Source organism: Patiria miniata, unplaced genomic scaffold (genome assembly GCF_015706575.1).
Source record: "Patiria miniata isolate m_02_andy unplaced genomic scaffold, ASM1570657v1 HiC_scaffold_2, whole genome shotgun sequence".
In the NCBI taxonomy this organism is placed as follows: Eukaryota; Metazoa; Echinodermata; class Asteroidea; order Valvatida; family Asterinidae; genus Patiria; species Patiria miniata.
This window is the reverse complement of record NW_024037058.1, coordinates 5,296,415-5,319,697: the sequence shown is the minus strand read 5'-3', so window position 1 is coordinate 5,319,697 and position 23,283 is coordinate 5,296,415. Positions and strand designations below refer to the sequence as shown.

Below are 23,283 nucleotides of genomic sequence, written 5' to 3'. Positions count from 1 at the left end.
AAACCAGTGAGTTTGGCGGTTTTGAGACATCATCTTTCATTGGAAAAAAACTTTTTCATTTTGCCGACGCGCATGGCTACAGCGACGCGCGCGCATACCAGAAACCGGAGACTTTTTTTTGGCCTTTCAATGTGCCGTGAAAAGTATGCATAATAATGGTCAGTTTTGAAGAGCGCCCCATTTGAAAGATGGGTACCAACCCACCCCTCCCCCCCTCTTCCCCCATTTTTAAATTTTACAGAGGCCAAGTGTCCGGAGAAAAACATGTGTACATTTCAGCTGGATGTGTCGTTGCCCCCCGCCCCCATCCCCCCCCCCCCCCAACATCAAAAGGTGTATATGCTGCTGAATAATATCTCGGCTTCGTTTTCTTATCCACCCTGTATAAGGGTTATTTTTCATTTAGATACTTTTATTTTTTTTCCTATATGATCCCATTCTGTAAAAAAAATGCATATTTTTCTATTTGAAGGGGAGTGTGTATATTGATTTTGTTCTAGGGCATTTTTCATGTTTTTTTGAGCTAAGTCTTTATTAAGCTTTTTGTTTACTATTTTTATCTTTGACATCTTAATTCTTTGTATTGATATTTTCACACCTTTTTACGTTACAATTACAATTTTGTTTCTTTAATTAATTATTGTGATTATGGTTTATTTTTTAATTTTGTAAAGCGCCTTGAGTGTCTTTTAAGGCAGATTTTGGCGTTTTATAAATGTTCATTATTTATTTTTGTTTAAATTGCTTCTAATAAGCCATTCTGGATAAAAACATGTTGGAATTATAGGGCGAAATGTTCATAATAATCGTTTACCTTTCTCAAGAAATTTCTGAAAATTTCAATGAAATATCAAGAAGATTTTGCCTTTAGGCTTAATTCTAGTCGTCATAAGTTTATTATAAACTTGGCGTGTCTATCGCTACAATGCAGCTGCTATACCAGAAATAGCTCCAATTCTTGCTGGATGTGAATGAGGTCAAAGGTGATCTTTAAAAAGCACAAAATGTGACTTTTTTATGGAACACAAACATATAGGGATCGACCACAGAAGAAGGTGACATACCTAGATGTAATTTTTGCATGTTTATCTGTGTCTATTAATTGTCTTTTGATGTTCTATTTGCTAAATAACTTTTGTTTTTTGTTTTGAATTTTGTTTACTTATTAATGTTTCGCCTAAGTGTTTTCTGTATATATGTTTCCAGTTTTTATTGGGTTTATATTGATATATGTTAATTGTTTTGTATTTTTTCCTTACCTCATGATTGTATTTTTGTGTGACCGTCAGAAATCATGCAATGGAGACAAGCATACTCTGACTGGTGTGTTCTTTAATATGGTGTCTGCATATAAAAACCCTGAAAAGATATAAAATACAATTCTTTGTAAATACATTGCTTCGTGAGAAAGAACAAAGAATTCACAAATAAGAAAATGCATAATAATATAAAGAAAGAAACTTAAACTCTAACTAGGAAGAATATGCTGTTAACTGTCAACAGAAAGTTAAGTTATGTTGGTCCAAAGAATGAACAAGGCAAGTGATTGCTTTAGTCTTAAAACTCTTAAAAGTATACAACACAACCTCAGCTAAACTGCATAAAATGGTTCTGTACTGAGTCAAAGAATATATTAGTAAGTGAGTGAAATCTTAATCAAAACAAACTAAGAATAATAAACTCTAAATGTTTTGTATCAAACCTAAGAAATAAGAGGAGTAAATACTAAAAAGTAAATCATAAAACTAAAGCGTCTATCCAAGGCTAAACAGTCTGGTACTTGAATAAAGAAAAACAAAAGCTTGCTAGTACATGTACTTTTCCAGAACAGAGCGAATACATAATTAGCTTTACTCTGACAAAACATAGGAAAACCTGTACACTCTTATCAGGGGCAGTTTATAAACAGTGGTCCATCTAGTGCCAGGCAATGTTGCAGTGATCACATATCAATTGCTTGAGCAGACTCAACATAAACCACAGTACACTGGAGGCACTATCGATAAAACAATGCTGTGTAGCAATAGGGACTATCGATATGTTCACTTCCTAACCACTAGCATTACACTCAGCATAAGGCCTAAGGGGATTTCTACTCAGGCCAGAGAGGCAAGCAACATTCCACAGTGGTGATGTTTAACAGGTGGCAATCCACTGCAAAGCATGGGAAAGTTTGGCCACTAAACTAAGTCAAACAAAAAGGGAACTAAAGATACTTATTTCTCAGCAAAACTATCAATCAGAAAATAACAAATAATAATAAATGATAGGAAAAGCAATTCTATACATTTCTAAGAGAACTAGTAGTAGATAATGTATGACTAAAACAACTTCTAACCTCTGAAGAAAGCATCAGTGAGAAAGTAGATACATGTAACTTGATAATAATTAAACCATTAAACATGACTTCTGGAATTCTTAAAGAACACAAAATAAAATAGACACTCACCCTAGCCTAGCTTCTTGCAATCCTCAATGGGAGGAATACATAAAACTCTGATCTTGAGTCAATTATGGAAACAATACATGTAGCTGAGCGGTCCACAGAGCTGTTCACTGTCCAGGCTCTATGGTGGGAATGAGGTAATCAGAACTAGTGGACAAGTGGGGGGTCCTAAGGAATGTTGGCTTGGCTGGGGGCTCTAGAGGAATACATAATAAAATCAAGCGAGGGCGCTAGGCAAGAGGACGTATGAAATGGCATGTCACATACTCCCCTGCTTTAAAGTTGGCGTCCCGACAACTCAAAAGAAAATAATAAGTAAATACGCTATAACTAATCTTATACAGTAAAATAATAACTAAAGTATACATGTGGTAATGGAAATATCACATCAGACAGTGCTCTTTGTAACTCCAGCCAGCATCTGTGCCAGTAGCAGTTGGGCCTTCGACATCTCTGCCAGTACTTGAGGGTCAATCAATGGGGCTGCTGGTGGCATCTGGACGGGTATTTCGGACTGAACAGCTGCCTTCGGCTCACGGTGGGGATTAGAATGTTGTCCGGCTGTGGAACGGGTAGAACGTCTTGGCAGAACAGGTTCAGGCTCTTCCATAACTGGTTCAGCTGGTAACGTGACTGTTGCTTCTACCAACGGACTCACTGTGGCACAAGATGATTGAACTGGTAGGCACTCATCTGAAGCATCTACTTTGGGATCTGCTGGTGTGACTGGGTGCTCCCCTGCTTTTTCCGGACCAGTAGCTTCCACCATGGGCTCTGTTGTCTCTTCTCGACTCTCCGTGTAAATAAGTACATCGTCATCATCAGACTCTTCAGATGACGTTGGGGTGTCGATGACAGGACGCAATGGCCTATCACGCTGTGGGGCTACATCTTGTGCAGCATCTTGCACAACATCCTGCACAGCCCAAGCCTGTGCCTCGAGCAGATCTCTCCTATTCAACGTCTTTTCCCCATCTCCATCAAGTGCAGCAACCATATAGACATGCCCAGTTGGGTTAGGCCTACCCACCACCTTGTAAGGAATGGATCCCCACACATCACTAATCTTGTGGCGTCCCCTCATGTCACGGTTTCGGAGGAAGACCGTTGCTCCCATCGGTAGGTCGGTGTCGTCGGCATTCTGGTCATGCCTTGCCTTTCTCCTTGCTGCCTCTTTCTCCATCTTCTCCAAGGCCATGTCATATGCCATCCGCATTTTCTTGCGATGCTCTGAGACCCAATTGTCATGGTCGTCGGCTTCAGTGCTATCATTCTGCACACCAAGGAGATGGTCTATCGGCAGTCGAGGCTCTCGACCGAAGAAGAGGTAATGCGGTGAGAAACCTGTTGATGAGTGCGGTGTGGTGTTATAGGCATACAGGAGTTCAGGCAGGAACTCTGGCCATCGTCGTTTGTGTGCAGGGGGAAGGGTCCTCAACCGGTCATGGAGAGTACGGTTGAATCTCTCACATTGGCCGTTGCCCTCTGGGTGATACGGTGTTGTCCGTGACTTAGAAATTCCGTACATTTCACAGAGTTCTTGGATAACTCTGCCCTCGAAGCTCCGTCCTTGGTCGCTGTGCAGTCGCCGTGGCACACCATAGCGAACAAACCATTCTCGAACAAGGACACGGGCAACCGTCTTCGCTTTCTGATCCCTGCAAGGTACTGCTTGCGTGAACTTGGTAAACACATCTGTCAGCACCAGAACATTCTCGATGTTGTTTGTGCCTGGTTCGAGGACTGTAAAGTCCATAGCTAGGACTTCCAGCGGCTTCTTTGCAATGAGCGACCCCATAGTTGGGTGAAGTTTCCTACCAGCTTTCGCCAAAGTGCATCTTTGACAATGCCTGCAGTGGGTCTCAATGTCCGTGGACATTCCAGGCCAGTAGCACCGAGACTGGGCGAGCTTTGTTGTCCTCTCTACACCTTGGTGTCCAGCCTCGTCATGAAGAGCTTGAAGCACCTTTTGTCTGAGGGCACTAGGAAGGAGAAGCTGGCGTACCGTTGAACCATTCTCAACCTTCTGCTTATACAGTACGTTGTTCTGTTCTGTAAGATGGTCCCACAGACGAAGCAGTTTACGAGTAGTACGTGTCTCTTTCATCAATTGACGGAGGGAGGGCTTCTGCTTCCGCTCCCAGTAGTGCCATAGTCGACTGATGTCATCATCTGCCCTCTGCATTGCTGCCATGTCCTCACTAGGGATAGATGGGATTGTGGACATTGCTGTGAGCGGGGCTACATCTGCGCTGCTGCGGACTTCATTCAAACCAACTTCAGTGATGGTGTTCTGTATGGCTGCTTTTAAGTCATTAGGAACATTTGTTGTGCAGGGTTTGAGGTGAGGTGCTGTGTCGGCAGTAGTCTCCTCAAACCGTGCAGTCAGTGGCTCTTTGCTGTGTGTAACCTTTCTGCTCAGGGCATCTGCATTTTGGTTACTGCGTCCAGACCTGTACTTGATTGTGAATCTGAACTGTGCTAGTTCAGCAGCCCATCGTGTTTCGGTAGCGCCCAACTTGGAATTAGACTGAAGATAGCTGAGGGGATTGTTGTCGGTATAAACAACAAAATCGGCTCCCAGCAGAAGGTCACGGAACTTCACCGTGATGGCCCATCTCAATGCCAGTAGCTCCAGCTTCATGCTACTGTAATTGTCCATGTTTTTCTCACTTCCTCTGAGGCCTCTACTTGCGTATCCAAGGACTACACGACCCTTCTCCTGTTCTTGTGAAAGAACTGCGCCAAGACCGTGGTGGCTGGCATCCACTTCCAAAATGAATGGACGTACAAAGTTCGGGTAACCCAATAGTGGAGAACTTGTCAGGAGTTCTTTAAGCTGTTTGAAGGACGTCTCGCATGTCTCACCCCAAGCGTCAGATATTAACACAGCTGTAGATGCTTTCCTCTTGCCTTTCTTCTTCACGGTGCCACCTAGCAGGGCATGGAGTGGAGCCGCCACCTTAGCAAACCCAGGGACAAAGCGACGATAATAGCTTGCCAGGCCAAGAAAACTTCGGAGCTCTCCTTCTGTTGACGGCCGCTTCCATTCGGTGACAGCTCTGACTTTCTCTGGGTCTGGTGAAATGCCATCTGCTGAGATTTCATGTCCCAGGTACCGAAGCTTTGCTGCAAACCAATGGCACTTCTCTGGCTTTACCTTCAAGCCAAACTGTTGAAGTCTGTGAAGGACCATCTGTAGCCGTCCTAAGGTCTCCTCGAAGGTTTGGCCAAACACTAGGATATCATCAAGGTAAACTATGAGGGACTGGAAGTTCTTATCACCGAAGGCCTTGTCCATAACGCGCATGAAGGTGGCGGGAGCATTGCATAGGCCAAATGGCATACGTGTGAACTCGTATAAACCACCTGTGCCAACACGAAACGCTGTCTTTTTGATGTCTCTCTCTTCGACTGGAATTTGGTAAAAGCCATGAGCCAGGTCCAGACTACAGAAGTACTTGGCTCCGTTAAGTGCATCAAGCGCTTCATCGATTCTTGGAAGCGGGTACGCATCCTTATGTGTCTTTGCATTGAGTGCTCTGTAGTCAACACACATCCTCAGCTTACCATCATGTTTCCGGACAAGGACCACAGGCGAGGCATATGGACTTGAGGACTCTCGTATGATGCCCCGATTCAGGGATGCTTCGATGTGGTCTCTCACTTCGGGCCATAGGTGGGGAGGGATGCGTCTGTGTGGGACCTTGACTGGTATGTCATCAGTGGTGATGATCCGGTGCTCAATTTTACCGCAGTACCCAATATCATCATCATCCTCACTGAAGACCTCGCTATATCTGTTGATTAACTCTCTCAAATCTTGCCGTTGCTTGTCATCGATGTCATCACCCACATTAATCCTTGCCATCAGCTGGGATGAAATGTCATTGTTTGCTGATTCATGCTGCACATGGACTTCAGATTGGGATGCAAGGATGTGGGAGGTGCCATACTCGGGGTAAGCTTTAGAGATTACGGCAACTGGGGTTCTAGGTTGTAAGTAGACATCATCTTCGTTGAAATTGGCTACTTGTACAGGAATTGTGCCACTCTCATCAACACTGACAAGAGCTGGGGCGACCATCAAACCCTGCGGAAGATGCTTGGTGTGAACATCTAACTGTTCTACCATAGCTTGATAAGTATTGCCAGATGTAGGCTTAACTGAACATGTGACGACGAGCAGAGAGTTGGCAGGCACTAAAATGGGCTTCTGCCCGCTAATACGAACATTTCCTGGGACGTCTGGCTGCAGTGCTGCACTCCTCACCTCCTCATACAGGGCAAGGACGTGAGCCCACTCTGCTCCTCCGGAACTGCTACTCAAGCTTTGGAGGAACCCTGGTCCAATGACCTTCTGAAGAATTTGCCTCATGTCCCTGAAGATGTTCGATCCAATTACTCCAGGTACTTGTTGTTTACGCTCAGCCATTGGTGTGCTCACCGGATCCTTTACGATCAAGAAACCTGCTTGGACAAAGGTCTGACCCAATGCTCGAAGGGGCAGCTCAACGTATCCTACGTAGGGGATTTCGGCACCCTGGGCACCTGAGATGTGGAGCAGGGAATGTATGTCGATTAAGTCTTCCTGGGAGAAGTTCTCTTTGAAGAAAGACTCAGTCAATGTCGAAACCTGTGCTCCTGTGTCAAGTAGACATGTCACCTCTGTGCCTCCAATCTTCACACGTGCCACTGGACAGTTCCCTACTGCCCTCTCAATAATTGAGCCACTCTCTCTTGATGAAATCTGATGGCCTGTCGTTTGGCTCATAATGGCAGGCCTTGCTAGTTTAATGGCTGTCTGGGGGTCGGCATCTGGGGGTTTGGCTGCTGGGGTCCAAGTTGCTGATTGGCGGACTGCTCGGTGACAAATTGCTGTGCAGGGGGTTTGTACACGCTCTGCTGATTGGCAAACTGCTCAGAAACAAATTGCTGTGCACGGGGGTTGTACATGCTCTGCTGATTGGCAGACTGCTCAGGAACAAACTGTTGCCTGGCTGAAGAAGAGCCACCCACCGGGGACTGTGGTGGATAGGGGCATTGGCGCCTAAGGTGCCCTGTTGAACGGCAGTTGAAGCACCTTCGGGGGCCTTGGTTTCTCCAGCTCTTTGGAGTCTCACTGAATGCCTTAATGAGGGCATCTATCTGTTGTTGCTGTTTCTGCAGTTGTTCGCTCTGCTTCCTGAGGAGGGACTGCAGACCTCCAGCGTCATCCGCTGCCTTGACCTCTTGCACCGTCGCTTCCTTGTGGCGATTGCCTTGTCTGCAACCCAGCCACTCAATGGCGCGGTCTCTGACATCAAAGAACGACAGGGTAGGTGCCTCAATATTAAGCCGACGCAGTTCTCGCTGTAGACCTTCATCACGAACTGCCTCTGCCAGCCGTCCCTTCAGGGTCCTTCCCTTCGTTGCCTCGATTGAAGGGTCAAGCTTTGACATTCTGGTGAAAAGCTTGACTAGCTCCAGGGAGCATGTCAGGAGGTCCTCGTTGGATGCCTGTTTGTACGAGAAAAACCTCTGCTGAAGTTGGGGAAGGGTATCACCATCGCCAAAAACCTTAAGCAGGATTTGGAAGATTTCCTCTGGGTGGGTGACTGCATCACCCCTTCCAAGAATCTCCTGGCGTGCCTTTCCAGCAAGATGATCGAGGATGAAAGCTCCACTCTCGTCCTCTTTCAGCTGTCTTGCTGCTAACTGACACCTCACGTCGCTCACCCACTCTTCAATGGTAGGGTCACTGGACTTCTCTGGAATTCCTCTGAAGCGTTCCAACCTTCGTCCTGACGCAACATAAATCTGCTTTTGTTGCGTTGGAGCTGCTACCCAACCAGAGGAGCTGCTACTTGCAACGTTAGATTTCTCTTCTTGCTGCTTTTGTAGCGCCTTCTTTACGGCCTCGAGCTCTGCTTGCAGCTTCTCTAGAGCGTCGGTCCCCTCCATTGTAGGTCAGTGGTAGGACTAGGCGAGAAAAAAAAACTCCTCCTAGGCTAGGGGCTGCAGTTGTCAACACACATATCCTGTCTACGACGCCAAATGTGACCGTCAGAAATCATGCAATGGAGACAAGCATACTCTGACTGGTGTGTTCTTTAATATGGTGTCTGCATATAAAAACCCTGAAAAGATATAAAATACAATTCTTTGTAAATACATTGCTTCGTGAGAAAGAACAAAGAATTCACAAATAAGAAAATGCATAATAATATAAAGAAAGAAACTTAAACTCTAACTAGGAAGAATATGCTGTTAACTGTCAACAGAAAGTTAAGTTATGTTGGTCCAAAGAATGAACAAGGCAAGTGATTGCTTTAGTCTTAAAACTCTTAAAAGTATACAACACAACCTCAGCTAAACTGCATAAAATGGTTCTGTACTGAGTCAAAGAATATATTAGTAAGTGAGTGAAATCTTAATCAAAACAAACTAAGAATAATAAACTCTAAATGTTTTGTATCAAACCTAAGAAATAAGAGGAGTAAATACTAAAAAGTAAATCATAAAACTAAAGCGTCTATCCAAGGCTAAACAGTCTGGTACTTGAATAAAGAAAAACAAAAACTTGCTAGTACATGTACTTTTCCAGAACAGAGCGAATACATAATTAGCTTTACTCTGACAAAACATAGGAAAACCTGTACACTCTTATCAGGGGCAGTTTATAAACAGTGGTCCATCTAGTGCCAGGCAATGTTGCAGTGATCACATATCAATTGCTTGAGCAGACTCAACATAAACCACAGTACACTGGAGGCACTATCGATAAAACAATGCTGTGTAGCAATAGGGACTATCGATATGTTCACTTCCTAACCACTAGCATTACACTCAGCATAAGGCCTAAGGGGATTTCTACTCTGGCCAGAGAGGCAAGCAACATTCCACAGTGGTGATGTTTAACAGGTGGCAATCCACTGCAAAGCATGGGAAAGTTTGGCCACTAAACTAAGTCAAACAAAAAGGGAACTAAAGATACTTATTTCTCAGCAAAACTATCAATCAGAAAATAACAAATAATAATAAATGATAGGAAAAGCAATTCTATACATTTCTAAGAGAACTAGTAGTAGATAATGTATGACTAAAACAACTTCTAACCTCTGAAGAAAGCATCAGTGAGAAAGTAGATACATGTAACTTGATAATAATTAAACCATTAAACATGACTTCTGGAATTCTTAAAGAACACAAAATAAAATAGACACTCACCCTAGCCTAGCTTCTTGCAATCCTCAATGGGAGGAATACATAAAACTCTGATCTTGAGTCAATTATGGAAACAATACATGTAGCTGAGCGGTCCACAGAGCTGTTCACTGTCCAGGCTCTATGGTGGGAATGAGGTAATCAGAACTAGTGGACAAGTGGGGGGTCCTAAGGAATGTTGGCTTGGCTGGGGGCTCTAGAGGAATACATAATAAAATCAAGCGAGGGCGCTAGGCAAGAGGACGTATGAAATGGCATGTCACATTTGGTTTACGGGGGTTGTTTTTTTTTGCTTTACTTTGTTAATTATGTTCAGTTTGTTTGTTATCTGTTCTTTGTTGTGATATGCAAAGATGAATCAGAATAAATGAGTCTTTGAACTCCACCTTTGAGATTGACTAGATGTTCAATAGTGTTAAAATAAGGCAAACATATCTATAGAAACGATCTTGTTTTTCTCTCTGAAATACATCAGCAGTATGCAAAATTGAGCCTTATTTATTTGAAATATAAAAAAAACCTCATCCAATTATTAAAAATTATAATCACTCCACAGTGTTTTGTTTTTTTTCCATGATCTTTATAATTATTAAATATTCACTTCTTGTCAGCAAAGTTCATTGTGCACAATAGATAGCGGGCGCCACATTGGGTTTTTTTTGGCCACCGCTTCAGATCGTTAGAGGGCGCTATATCTAAAAACAAAATCCAATTAAGGGAAAGGGGACGCTGTTGCCTGTAATTTGAATTACTCAATTTACACGTGGCGCTTTATATCAACAAAATTATGCCGAAATGCGCACAGGGGGCGCTATTGAAAGGAGTCGAAGTTTTTGCAAAGTACAAATGAAAGTCGTGTAAATACTTCGATCAACAATAAACAAATAATCAGAAATAGAACTCAAAGAAATAGTCAGAATATTCTGGCCTGGGAACCAGACTACCACGATGTACGTGCAAACACGCCGCTGTACTCTGGCTGGGACTTCACGCAGTCTGGCCTTTTTCTGTACCTCCGTCAGGCCGCCGCCGAGGACATATTTACTTTGTGCTTCAAACTTCTACTTCTCTGCAGCTAGCTACATCTTTACATCCTTTTCAGCAACTTACTGAGTGCTGGGTGAGTCTTCTGCACCAGCTTGGCGAGTGTAAATTGTTGTGAGCTACAATTTACAAAAACTAGTCTCGAAAGGATTAACTCCGGGTAAAGAGTGGCCTCACCACCGACCACCGAATCGGCACGGCTTCCTCCCGGGACAGCAGGCCCAGCGGAGTCTGCATGACGAGCCTGCTGAGACCGCACTTCAATTCAGCAAATCAAGTGATGCACGGGAAAACCAATGAACTGAGTTTTGACTGGTCACTTGAACTGGAACTTAGTTGCCCCATGAGTTTGCTTGCCACGGGTTCATTTCATCATGAACTTGAATTTAAATGAACTGCAAAGATCGAGTTTAGACTTTTGTGACAATTTGGAGGTTTGCTGCTTGACTTGAGAAAAATCTGCATGCAGTCTACATGTGAATAAAAATATAGGTGAGTGAAACCTTGGTTTATTTAATACTCTAAACCAAACAGTTATGGGCAATTCCACAGAAATATAAACTCCAATACCGAAATTTAAATGATACAAAGGCCCACTAGTGTGGCCGCAGCTGGCTGTTTCTTGTACAATCTCTCATTCTCAGACATCACGATGATGTCACGATGATGATTGTTTGATTCTATGGATTTTTTAGGAGATTATCGCCATATCTCAGGAACACAACTTTCTAAAATCTAAATTCCTTTTGTCAATAGACTTGTTAGCTCATAGACATTTACACAAAAATGTCACAAATTTTCATGATCATGTAATGATTGCATCATAATCAAATTATGGCTGGAAATACGTATAATATGTATGCCACAATCTGTCCGCCCCGTCCGATGTAAACACCATTTTATTTTTATTTTCTCAGGAACGTTCAGACTTTAGGTTAGTTTCTATTCAACCAGACCTTTGAAATTGGATTTATAGAATTATTCATTTTTGAAACTTCACCCATTCGTATTTTTCAACATAGACACATGTGAAGATGACTTGTCTCATTTCAAAGCTTTATCAAGGCTTATCGCTCATTTTGTCACTGTTAGTCTACGCTGTCTGAAAAAACTTCCGAGAAAATCGCATTTAGAGTTGGTCCTTTTTTCATTTAACAATTTGAAACGTAGAGATGCATAGAATATGCAAGATTTAGGTATCAGAGGAAAGCAGAGATTCTAATTCTCCTTTATGTAGCAGAGATAGGTGATTAGTTTTGCAGAATTAATCAATTAATACAAGTGACTGTTCATGAAAATGAAAAAGAACGACCCCTTAGCAAATTGTGGCTGTGAAATTTGCCCCTTCATGAAAACGCTAAAGTCAGTATGCGCAGATTTCAGGCCACTGCTCTCAGAGTCATAATTCATTTTGTGTACACGACGTGCAGATTTTCCGTGAAAACGCTTCATTGCAAGCGCCTGAAATTGGCCCCTTCGTGACAACCCTTCATTGTATTACAATGTATTAATTAACCCTTACCCAACTGGACCCTCCAACGCATGCCATTATGTGCCTTAAGAAAATGGCATATGTTTTTTGCACGGCCCTCCAATATCTGCCATGTCATTTCAAGGGTAACTGGACAGGCACTCCAATACATACCACAGAGAACAATGAGAGTCCTCTGATAACAAAGTGAGTGCCCCCAGCTGGTCAGTATCAGGCACCCTCCAGGGCCTCCAACTCCTGCCAATTGGAGCCTTCACTGTTAAGACAAACTATCTGCCAATAAACTGCAGCTGGAGGGCATTGTCATACACAACTGACATGCAGTAAACTACCCTCAGAGAGTAAGGGTTAATTTACTGAAAATTCATTTATACTATGGAGTGCTCCTGGCAGTTTCGGGAAGTATGCAGGGAGTTATATGCAGGGCGATAGTATTTCTGCTCGCTAAATAGGTGAATTTATTGCAATTTTGCTCAAAACATGTATTGTTTTGTCTAACTGTGCTGTTGGTGACATTACAACCGGTATTTCATAGACTGGTTTCGCATCATTTGTTGTCTCTGCACTCTGTGACCCATTTTTACGGAAATTTACCCCTTTTTGAAAACGCAAAACGGCACTTGAGAAAAATGTGCCCCTTCCTTAATTAGGTTCATTGGAATTCCTATTAATTTTTTGATAACCTCACCAGGTTGTGGATGTTGAACAAAAATTGATAAACAGACAGTTTTTCATGAAATTTGTCCCTTAATGGAAACGGTGACGATTTACAGCTTATACTCAGATATAAGCCAAAACAGCCAGTGAACCAGGAATTTAACATTAACATGACTGCACACTAACATCACGTATGTTCACTCCCATGCCATTGTGCACCACTTAGTTCTGATTTCGCACATGTGTACTAGGTTATTATGCTGCGGCAATTCGAAACAGACAACAAACGAAAATGTTCCGTTCATTTTGTATGTTGAAGTAAATCATTGATGTTCACAAAATAAAACTCATAAAATTCATGGAAAGTCCCGATGACATGAAATATGAATTGGGCAACCATGTTATGAACCCAGATTTTACAAATTAAAAAAAGGTCCTAAAAAAGCGTAATTAGTACTTTAATAAAGAAAATAAAAACCAGGATTTGAAAAAAATGTGTCCACATTTATCCCAGTTTAAAATTATTTCTCCAGTTTGTCCAAAACACAAATGAAATATGCTGGCATGTGAATGAATAATTGTTAACAATAATGATGCTATTTTCAAGTTATTGTGAATTGTACAGTTCAAGACACAACAGCTCATCCGCTGACATTTATTGTCAGTGCAAAGCACGCATATACGCCACCGTTTCTGCACTGTTGTACGTATCTGCACTGTTGTAAATTTTGTACGTACATGTCAATTTGAACATTGTACGCATGGGATATTAGTCGTACGTTGGACGTACATAAATGGCATACGTTCAAAATTGTAACTCGTTGAACACATGAGATATAAGTCGCCGTACGACATAAAAGTCATACGTAATTGTGCGACATGTAAGTCGTACGTATGACATACGACATACAAGTCTTAGGTATGAGTTAATATTCATAATGTTGTACATATACAAGATATAGCCTAGTCGTACATATGACATAAATGTACATGTACGTATGGCACAAGAATTTTCACTCGTACGCAAGAGATATCCGTGCAATATACAACATAAAATATACAAGGTACAATATGAATTTTAACTCATTGTACGACATGTAAGTCATACGTACGACATGGAAGTTGTGTGTACGACGTGTACATACGACATGTAATGCAAACGATTAAGTCAGCCAAAGATAATTTGATTTGTAATTGAAGTCGGAGCTAGAGAGAGAAAAAGCAATGTAATGAAATGTTGTCTGTCAATTTGTTCACTTTGAAATGTAGGTGCTATATGAAATGTCAGTGGCAGTCAACTGTGAGGAAGCCAAGAAACCTGTCTGCGAAAACAAGAACAGATTCTCCAATGTACTTCTATGTACGGGTAAGTTCATTTTGTAGAAGTTAGTATTCTTTTAAAGGGAATGTACATCATTGGCTTTCGCTGTAATTTTCAGAAATGAACTAGTTGAGGGGTAGTATAATAGAACAAAAAATTGTTACACTGACATGTTTGAAGTTTTGTGTCCGAAAATGCTTGAAAAACCAAGAAAAACAAAAATGTTCAAGTAGTCTGGTTCCCTGGCTCCACTAAAAGTGAAATGGATCAATTTATAGATGCCGAAAAATTGTAAGGTAAGGGAACAAGTCTAGCTGACCTGCACCCGTTCATGAACATGTAACCAATAGCAAACACAATTTGGACTTGGACCGTTGGAAATGCATACAAAAATACAATTTTTTTGAAAATGACTTCACACCAGGTGCCATAATTTTACAGAATGTTTCAGACTGTCATTTACCAACATCCTAGTAAGGTATTTTGTAAAACTTGGTAGTTTTATTTTTCGATGTTTGCAAATGTTGTACATGTATTTTCCCTTTAAATAAGGGAATAAATGTGTGCTCCGGAAGTTTTTATCACTCTATTTAGGACCGCTAAGAGTCTGGGTGCTGATAATTTCCCAAGCCGGAGGCGAGGGTAATTATCAGCACCCAGACTCTAAGCAATCTTAAACAGAGTGATAAATACCGACCAAGCACACATTTATTCCCATTCATAAATACCTTTTCGGTAAAAAAAATCAAATAATTCGTTTAAAAAATCCCGGTTTGTTCAACAAGTTCACTACATGCTTTTTGAAACATCCTGATACATGTAGCAAAATAATGGAGTGTTCAGCTGGCGAGTGAGATGTAAACAACCCTTTTATGGAGATTGACGCGCGTGTAGCATGTTCTGCCCGATGTCGCGCAGAACGCACCTGGGACGTTGCGTTTTGAATTTAGAACAACAAAATTCTGACTTGCTGGTAGTGTTGCGCACACCTACGTGAGGATTGTGAACATTAAACCAATGAAATGGTAAGAGGCACTGGAATTTTAGGAGTCCACATTTTATGTGACACTGGAAAAGTGTTTAAGACCAGCTAGCCATGTCTTTATCATCCGTTGAAGACCGGCCATGTGACGGGCTCTCGACCAATAGGAATAACTAAACTGTCTGAGGTATTAATGAATAGACAATTAAGTGGAAAAGTGGCCTCTTGAGGCAAACACTTGTTGGCACACTCACACTGCATTGTGAATTGTTCTTAATTGTAGGGGGATGGGGGCTAAGGTAGTCTATGGAATATCCCCTTGTACAGCAAGGGTCTATGATACCCGAGCAGATTTGGCAATTATTTAATTCAAAACAATACTGCGTCTTGACCTCGAGATTCTGACCATTCAGCAGGCGCCTTCTATATCGGGTCTTTGGTAACCTGTTGTCATATACATCTTGTTAAACCTAGACACAACATCCATGGTTTTGAATTGTGGGGCTGTATCGATATGTTGCGTGACGTGCGAACATCCTGTGACTTTGATTTATCATCATGTATTATTTTAAATTACAGGCATAATGACAATGCCCTCTTGTGCATTCGCGTTTCACCTACGGTGAGCGTTCCTGTATGCTAACAGTTTTGAAAGCCAATGTCAGGTTTTATTAGATCTCTATGCCCGTTGTTGTATTGCAAAAACATGACATCAAAATTGACCAATCAACAGCTTGGTCCAGATTTCGAATGAAATGATGTCATGTCACCTCATGGCTGGTGCGCGGGGTCGCATAAATGTGCATGCGTAGATATATCAGACGTTGGGCCAGAGACAGAGAGGGTGATACAATGGGTGATCAGTACTCAGACTATAGGTTTATTCCTACAAAATCATTTTATATTTCCTTTTAATACTCAGAAAAGAGTGGACTGCAACATTAGGCAATTAAAGGGGGTTGATTCCATTCAAACCTTTTTTTGTTTATTCGTAACTGGTGTCTGTTGTAAATATGTAAGGGACCGTTAAACCTGATTTGATGTTAGAATTCCATATTTCTGTGTACCTTTCAATGGCGTAATTGTGGGGGATGTGCATCAAAAAAATCACAAAAATGTACAGGGTGTTTCAAAAAAAAGGAAACCCAACATCAAAGAATGAGTATGGACAGACGATATGTTTACTGGCTATAAGACTGGTATCATCTGAAAGTGTAATCTCTATGCTTTTCAATGAAACTATGTTTAGGTTTACTGAGTCATGCATCAGTGAGCATCGTTGTCTTGAAAACTGGATGCAAAAATGCAGTTGGTTCACTTTCATCAAGAAAAACCCACTGGGCACGGTGTGCCTTTTGTTACGAAAATGTCTGTGAAATGGCTTGAATGTCAATCCTCGGGAAAATGGCACATTGTTTTAAACGTGGCTTGGTCAAAGGGAGAAATTCATGACAAACAATAAAATCTAGTTTTGAAACCATCCCGACTTGTTTTTTGGTTTCTCTTTATGCACTCGTGTCTACTTCTTGAATACTTATTCTCATGCACCCCATGCCTATTGTGTTTGACATGAAAGTGAACCAACTGCAATTTTGCATCAAAATCTCATGACAATGGCGCTCAGTCATGCATGACCCTGGAAATGTAAACAAGGTATCATTGAAAAGCATAGAAATTACGCTTTCAGATGATAACAGTTTTATAGCCAGTAAACATTTAGTCTGTCCATACTTGTTCTTCAAAGTTGGGTTTCCTTTTTATTGAAACACACTGTATACATTACTTTCAGTGCCCTCTCAAAACTTGGTGAACCCCCTGGTGCCCCCTAGAAGCTTAAACCTAGTTACGCCGCCGCTGGTACCTTTAGAAAGTTCAAGATGCTGATTGGTAAAATAACAGACTTGGGATCTTTGCTGAAATGCCATTGTCACATTAAAGCTGCAGTGTTCTCTTGGAGAGATACTCTGTAATTAAAGCAAATGCTCATTGCTTCATTTAGACTACTTAGTCTATCAGCATTTAGCAAACCAATACTTATTCAAAGAAGCAAAAGCCTCAGTCATTTATGGAATTAACTAAACTATTATTGCAATGATAAGGAAACCTCTCACAAGTAGGTCATTCTATGCATTTAGGGTCCAAAGTTGGACATTTTTCCTGTCCCTGTAAACTCCAAATTTATCATTTGCTATTCAAGTGGCATTAAAATTGTCTTCAAACTTATTAATATTTGTTGGGTAGGTCATTTGATTCACAGAAGCATTCTTAGAGGAAGAGTACACACATAAAGGGTTGCATCTTCTATTGCAAAATCGTAGATGTCAGAGTATAGGGACAGGAAAAACTGAACCCAAATTCATAGAATGTTCCAATGCATCTTCTATTGTAGTATGTAAACAATCACATATGAGAAAGGCAGGAAAAAAAATGTTTCAATTTACAAATGTACATCCATCATGCCAACCACATTTACAAACATCCATATATCATTGCAGTAGAATGCACAAGGTTTTCATTTTCAACTTGGTTGTCAATTTAATGAAACTAATATTAATTTGATGAGGCACTCAGAAAGCACTGTGAAAGAGACAACCAAGGGATTGCATATGATTTACTTTTAAACTATCTCTTGAGTTCAAAATCACACATATTTCATCCAGTTGCTTTTGAGTACATGGAGGTGCAAAATCTTTTTCATTCAAAAATAAGTTGCATTCATTTAAACTCAACAATTTTCCCAATAATTGAAAAATCAAATAACAAAATTTAAGGAAATGTTTACATTTTATACAGGAGCTGGATTATATCTTATACTTGGAAAGCACATCATGCATTGACTTCACATTTGCTGAGACGAATCTGAAAAAAATTGAATTGCCCTCTCGTGGTGATACTTTCCCTCTCATTTGTAATGTTTTTGGCGAGCTGCGAAGCAGATGCGAGCCTATGTAATACCAATTTCCGTCCGTCTGTCCGGGCGCCCGTCTGTCGGGCCGTCCGTCCGTCCGTCCGTCCGTCCGTCTGTCCGGCCGTCCGCATTCAGATTAAAGTGTTAAAGTTTTTTTGCTTCTTGATAGTTAAATTTAGAACTGATCATAATTCAGCTTGACAACCTCAAATTGGAGTTCACTCCTTGTAGTTAACTTTATGATTTTAATAAGGAAAGTTAATTCAAAAATGTTAAGGTTTTTGTTATTGTACATCACTTTGCATGGATATACAAATGTAATTACAAGAACATAACTTTACATTGGGATGCACATGTACATTTGATTGTACATGTTTTACCACTGTCCCATCCATTCTTAACTTTATCAAACCTCTATTAAAATTGATTTTGCTTTGGTTACATATCGAAGGGAAAAGGGTCATTCATGCATGGGTGGTTCTTTTGTATCAAAACGAATACCATTCATGTGAATATATGTTCCATATAAAGTACATTTATTAGATACTGACTGCCCCACAACCATACCGGTACTGTCACCCCATTTGTCCCTACATCTTGTGGAATGGGGGTATGATGGATTTGGGGGAAGGATGGCTGGAGTTTGGTGGGGTAAGGTGAGGTAGGATGTGGGGGATGGGCAGGATGGAGTGGGATGGTAAGGTGGGGTGATGTGATGCGATGATGGGTTAGTGGGATGTTTAAATTGGATGGAATAATAATTGGTTGGGGATATGTGGTGGGATGATGGGTTGGGGCATAATGGGATGATGGAATTGGGCTCAGGTTGTGATTATACCTGGCACGATGTGAGACAGTAAGGCGCCCTCTCTCTCCCCCCCCCCCCCCCCATCTCCCTATACCCTATACAGCCCAGAGACTATTGTTATCAGTACCTAACACATCCCCAGATAGCTCAAAAGAATTCCTGCGATTCCGGTAGCACCATGACCAAACACAAGGGGGGGGGGGGGGGTCCCTCTGCCACATATCATGCCACATGTGGTAGAGATGGGATGGGGTTAATTTTGGGTTTAATGTATGAGGAACTTCACATATGCACCGTTCATTGATCTTATAAATTTACACACAGGTGTACTAATGTATTTGTGCAGATCCACAAACAGTTATTTTCCACTGGGTCCACATCCCCTGGGCATTCCACACTCCTATTATGCCTAATTCCTTAGCCTAATCCCTTAGCCTAATCCCTTAATGCCTCCTGCATGTTCTTTTGCCTGTTATAGTAAATGAAGGGATTATTGAGCTATTTGTATTGAGACCAGTTTTGTGCAAACTAAAATGGATGTGTACTAAATAATGAAGTGCATTGTTAATTTTGTTCAGTTGTAATTGAAATGATGTTGAAATGCTTTTAATCTGATAGCTGATGACGTTGTCATGACGTCACACTTGCATTCACATTTTGGGATCAGCTGTCAGGCTGGAAAAGAGTAACATAATAGAGAGTGAATGCTGGATGATGCTCATAAGTAAGAGGAGATCACTGGTATGCAAACACATGATGATTGTAGCGTGATGCATAATTGGAACAAGTAACAAAAATACATGCCAAAACTAGTGCCCTTTATTTTTTTACATACATAGGCTACTGATGCATCAACCAACCTTTCTGTATTTTCTGTTCATATAAATTATGGCAAAGCTCACACTTAGTTGCTTATTATGATTTCCTTGCATAATATATCAGCCTCACTTGCAATTTGCTTGTATCAAGGTTCCCCAAAATGAGTTTGTATTCAACCAAATAGTTTGATTCGCATCTACCAGCGAGCCATGGCGGCTTCGCCGTTCTAGTTTGAAATGCGCAATCTGCCCTATTTGCAAACAATTTGAAGGGTCATTTTTTACCTCATTATTGGAGCACCTGATGTAGGATTTTATAGGAAGTAGGCTGGGTGTTGAATCCAAGGTTTTTCAAAGGGGAAGTGGTTTAAGTATTAGAGTCAGCACATACAGAGACCAAAGACCTTAGAAATAAACCAAATATACAGTATTGAAGAATGTTGTTTAAGGGAATGAACTTTAAAGTTCTTTGTCAATGATAACAATGTTCAATGTCTGATGGAAGTGGTTGGTGGATACACTGGATAGCCCCAGTTTAATTAATCTGTCCTTACACTCGGTGATAGACCTTTACAGACTCTCCTGCAGCCACTACCAGATCACCACCTGATGTGAATGTGATGCCATATGGATTACTACATCCCTTGATCACACATTCAATGTACTTGCCATCAGGACTGTAATGCAGAATATCACCTGTTGGATATCCCTCCACAGCAACATAGATGCTGCCATCACTGTCACAGCACACACCAGTAGGGTGCCCACCCCACTGCATGTTGCTGGACATGTCTACTGAGGATACACTGGCACCATAGTAGTCTACACATACCAACCTTTTCTTGGGCAGGTTTGTGTAGATAAGGTGGTGATTGTACATTGTCAGATTACCTCGAATCATTGGAGCAGGCAGTCTCCTGATGAGGGATCCATCTGGGTTGTGTAGAGATATCTCATTCTTGCCTGCATAACCCACTGCTATCAGATTGCTGTCATCCAATGCAAGGCATGTTGGTTGGCTGTCTGACCCTATACCTGGTGTGAACTGGTGGAGGAGCTGATGTTGCTTGTTGAAGACCTTGACTACTGGACCAGTTAGAACTCGGAGGTTGTCATCCTTGCTGACTGCAATGCATGTTACATTTTCAGTGAGGCCATTGATATAAAGCCTTTGTGGGACAGGAGCCGGTGTATGTTGGCTGTTGGGAAGTGAAACTGTGAATAGTGCAATTTTTTTTCCAAAAATTCCTCTAGAAGCTAGTGCAAGTATTTTATTTTCAGAACATGGTGCTGCATTTGCAATAAATGCATCTGTTAATTCAAAGTTCTTGATTTCAGTCTTAAGTTCCCATTTCTCCTTCACAAGTAATCTTGCAGGTCTTGATGATTGCTTTGCTGCAGCCTTTGGCTCTTCTTTCAGAATGAGTCTCCCAAGTGACCTCTCACCTTCTTCAAAATCCATGAAGGTCAACTTGTCAGGAACTTGCTGTGGCTGTTTCCCTGTCAATTCACTGAGGTTATGCAAGAGCTTCTGCTGAAGTTCAAGAATCTCATAGCAACTTGCTTGATTCATGAGTTGTTTGACCTCCTCCAGCTTGTGCTCTGTCTGTGTCACCTCTTTCCTGTTGGTTGCTTGAACAGCTTCAAAAGCTTTGAGTTTGTCTTTATAAATCATGTCTGTCTCTTTTAACAGTTTCTTTTCTTCCTTTTGGATCTTTGTTATCTCCTTTTGGATCTTTGCAACCTCCTGTTTGAGCTTTGTAATCTCCTGTTGGAGCTTTGTAATCTTCTGTTGAGCCTTTTTGGAGATTTTCTTTTGAGTTTTGGCAAACATGGTTTCCAGCTCTTTGCAAGATTTGCATGTGTCTTCTATGGTGGTGCCCAATTCTGTTTTTCTTCTCTCACTTTTTCGGACCATTTCTGTGACCTTCTTCTTACATTTTTCTACTGCCTCAGGTAATCCAGTGAGTGTGTGTTTTGCATGATCAAGTACAGAGCAAGTTGTGCATATGACTTGCTCACATGTGTTGCAGTAGACATTGAGATTCTGATCTGGATGCTCGCCACATTTGGGAACTTGTTCTCTTAGTTTACTCTTGTAGACAATCTCTCCTGATCGAAGTTGAGCCAGTGTGTAGATTTTGTGAGATTTCATCATCAAATTCATTCGTCCATGTGCCTTGTGACATTCTTGGCAGAGGAAATGATCACAGTTCATGCATCTTGAAATAGCCTGATTCTCCTCATCACAGGCTTGACATTTGATCTCTGACCCTTGACCTTCCAGTAGCTTTTCCTGCATTGTAACTTCCTCCACCATGGCACTGAAGGCAAAGTTATTCGGGAGATCAGCAACCCCAGACCCTTTCAACATGGTTTCACATCTGCACAGAGGACATGTCAGCTTTGTACTACTAGGATCTTGGCTCTGTCTGAGCTCTTGGAGGCATTGCAGGCAAAAACTATGCAAACAGTCCAGCAGTTTGGGCTGCCTGAAACGGTTGGTGCAGATGGAGCATTCCAGATGATCCACTCTAATCTTCTCCAACACTGATTGAGCTGTAACATTAGATGCCATCTTCACTGTTGGGCTTTGTGTGATATGATGGACCTTTAACTACAAATGAAGCACATAAAAGGTTTTAGAATTACATGTATTTGAACTTCAAATGATGTTGACGGTTGTAATAGGTCAGATGTAAAGTTGAAAACTTGAAAGTTTATTCACATACTGTAATGCTTGTTTTAAAGCTGCCGTTGGTTATTTTTGTCCAAAAGAAAAAAGCTGCAACAAATGTACAATAGGGTTACCTTGTTAAAGGGAATACACAACATTTGCTTCTGCTATAATTTTCAGAAATGGATTGATTTGGAGGTTAGTAGTTTGTAGCAAATATTGTTACATTGACTTTAAAGTTTTGTGTTCGCAGTTACTAGAAAAACCAAGAAAAAAAATTATGTTCTTGTGGACTGGTTCCCAACCCAAAATGATGAAATGGAGCAATTTATAGATGTCGAATTGGAATTGTAATCGGATCAGGAAACCAGCCTAGCTGGCTTGTACCCATTCATAGGAGTGTAATCAATTACAAACAAAATGCGGACTAACTAAATATGGTAAAGTTTGAGCAGTATTTGAAAAGTGTAAGTTTGTCCAGCATTGGAAATTGATACAAAAATACCACTTTTCTTGAAAATGTCAGCACGTGCCATGATTTTACAGGATGCTTTAGACTGTCATTCACTAGCAGTCCACTAAGGTATTTCAAAATAACTTGGTAGTTTTATTTTGGGTTGCAAATGTTGTATATTCCCTTTAATGTAAGAGCATATTTTGTCCTGACAAATGCAACTTAAAAGATTTCGTTTCAGCTGTTATGGGACTTTTTTATGCCTATGGTAAGTTGTTATGAAATTCATAATAAGTCAAACAAAAGTAGGTCACAAGTAAAAGGTTTTCCACTATCACAGAAGGTGAATAGAAGGAAGAATAGTTTGTGAGTCGACCTGACAAAGAATGACTTTTCATTGACTTGATGAGGACGTGGCTACAGGTCTGAATGAAACAGTTCACAAAAAAAATTGATTTTTTTTTTCCTAA

The 23,283-nt window shown here is 41.2% G+C and overlaps 2 protein-coding genes and 1 long non-coding RNA gene across 3 annotated transcripts; 1 reads left to right on the top strand and 2 right to left on the bottom strand.

The window, feature by feature from the left end:
- Nucleotides 1-6,979: 6,979 nt before the first annotated feature.
- LOC119726151 lies at nt 6,980-8,556 on the bottom strand. Its single transcript, XM_038197764.1, has one exon. The coding sequence runs from the start codon at nt 8,387-8,389 to the stop codon at nt 7,235-7,237; it is 1,155 nt and encodes a 384-aa protein (XP_038053692.1). The 5' UTR covers nt 8,390-8,556; the 3' UTR covers nt 6,980-7,234.
- A 1,792-nt stretch (nt 8,557-10,348) lies between these two features.
- On the top strand, nt 10,349-14,171 carry LOC119726663. Its single transcript, XR_005270850.1, has 2 exons — nt 10,349-11,188; nt 14,115-14,171. It is a non-coding gene; the product is annotated as an uncharacterized LOC119726663 (long non-coding RNA).
- A 5,993-nt stretch (nt 14,172-20,164) lies between these two features.
- Nucleotides 20,165-22,260, bottom strand: LOC119726498 (protein PML-like). The gene has a single exon (XM_038198211.1). It carries the CDS (start codon nt 22,258-22,260, stop codon nt 20,233-20,235), a length of 2,028 nt encoding a protein of 675 aa, XP_038054139.1. The 3' UTR covers nt 20,165-20,232.
- Nucleotides 22,261-23,283: the final 1,023 nt, after the last annotated feature.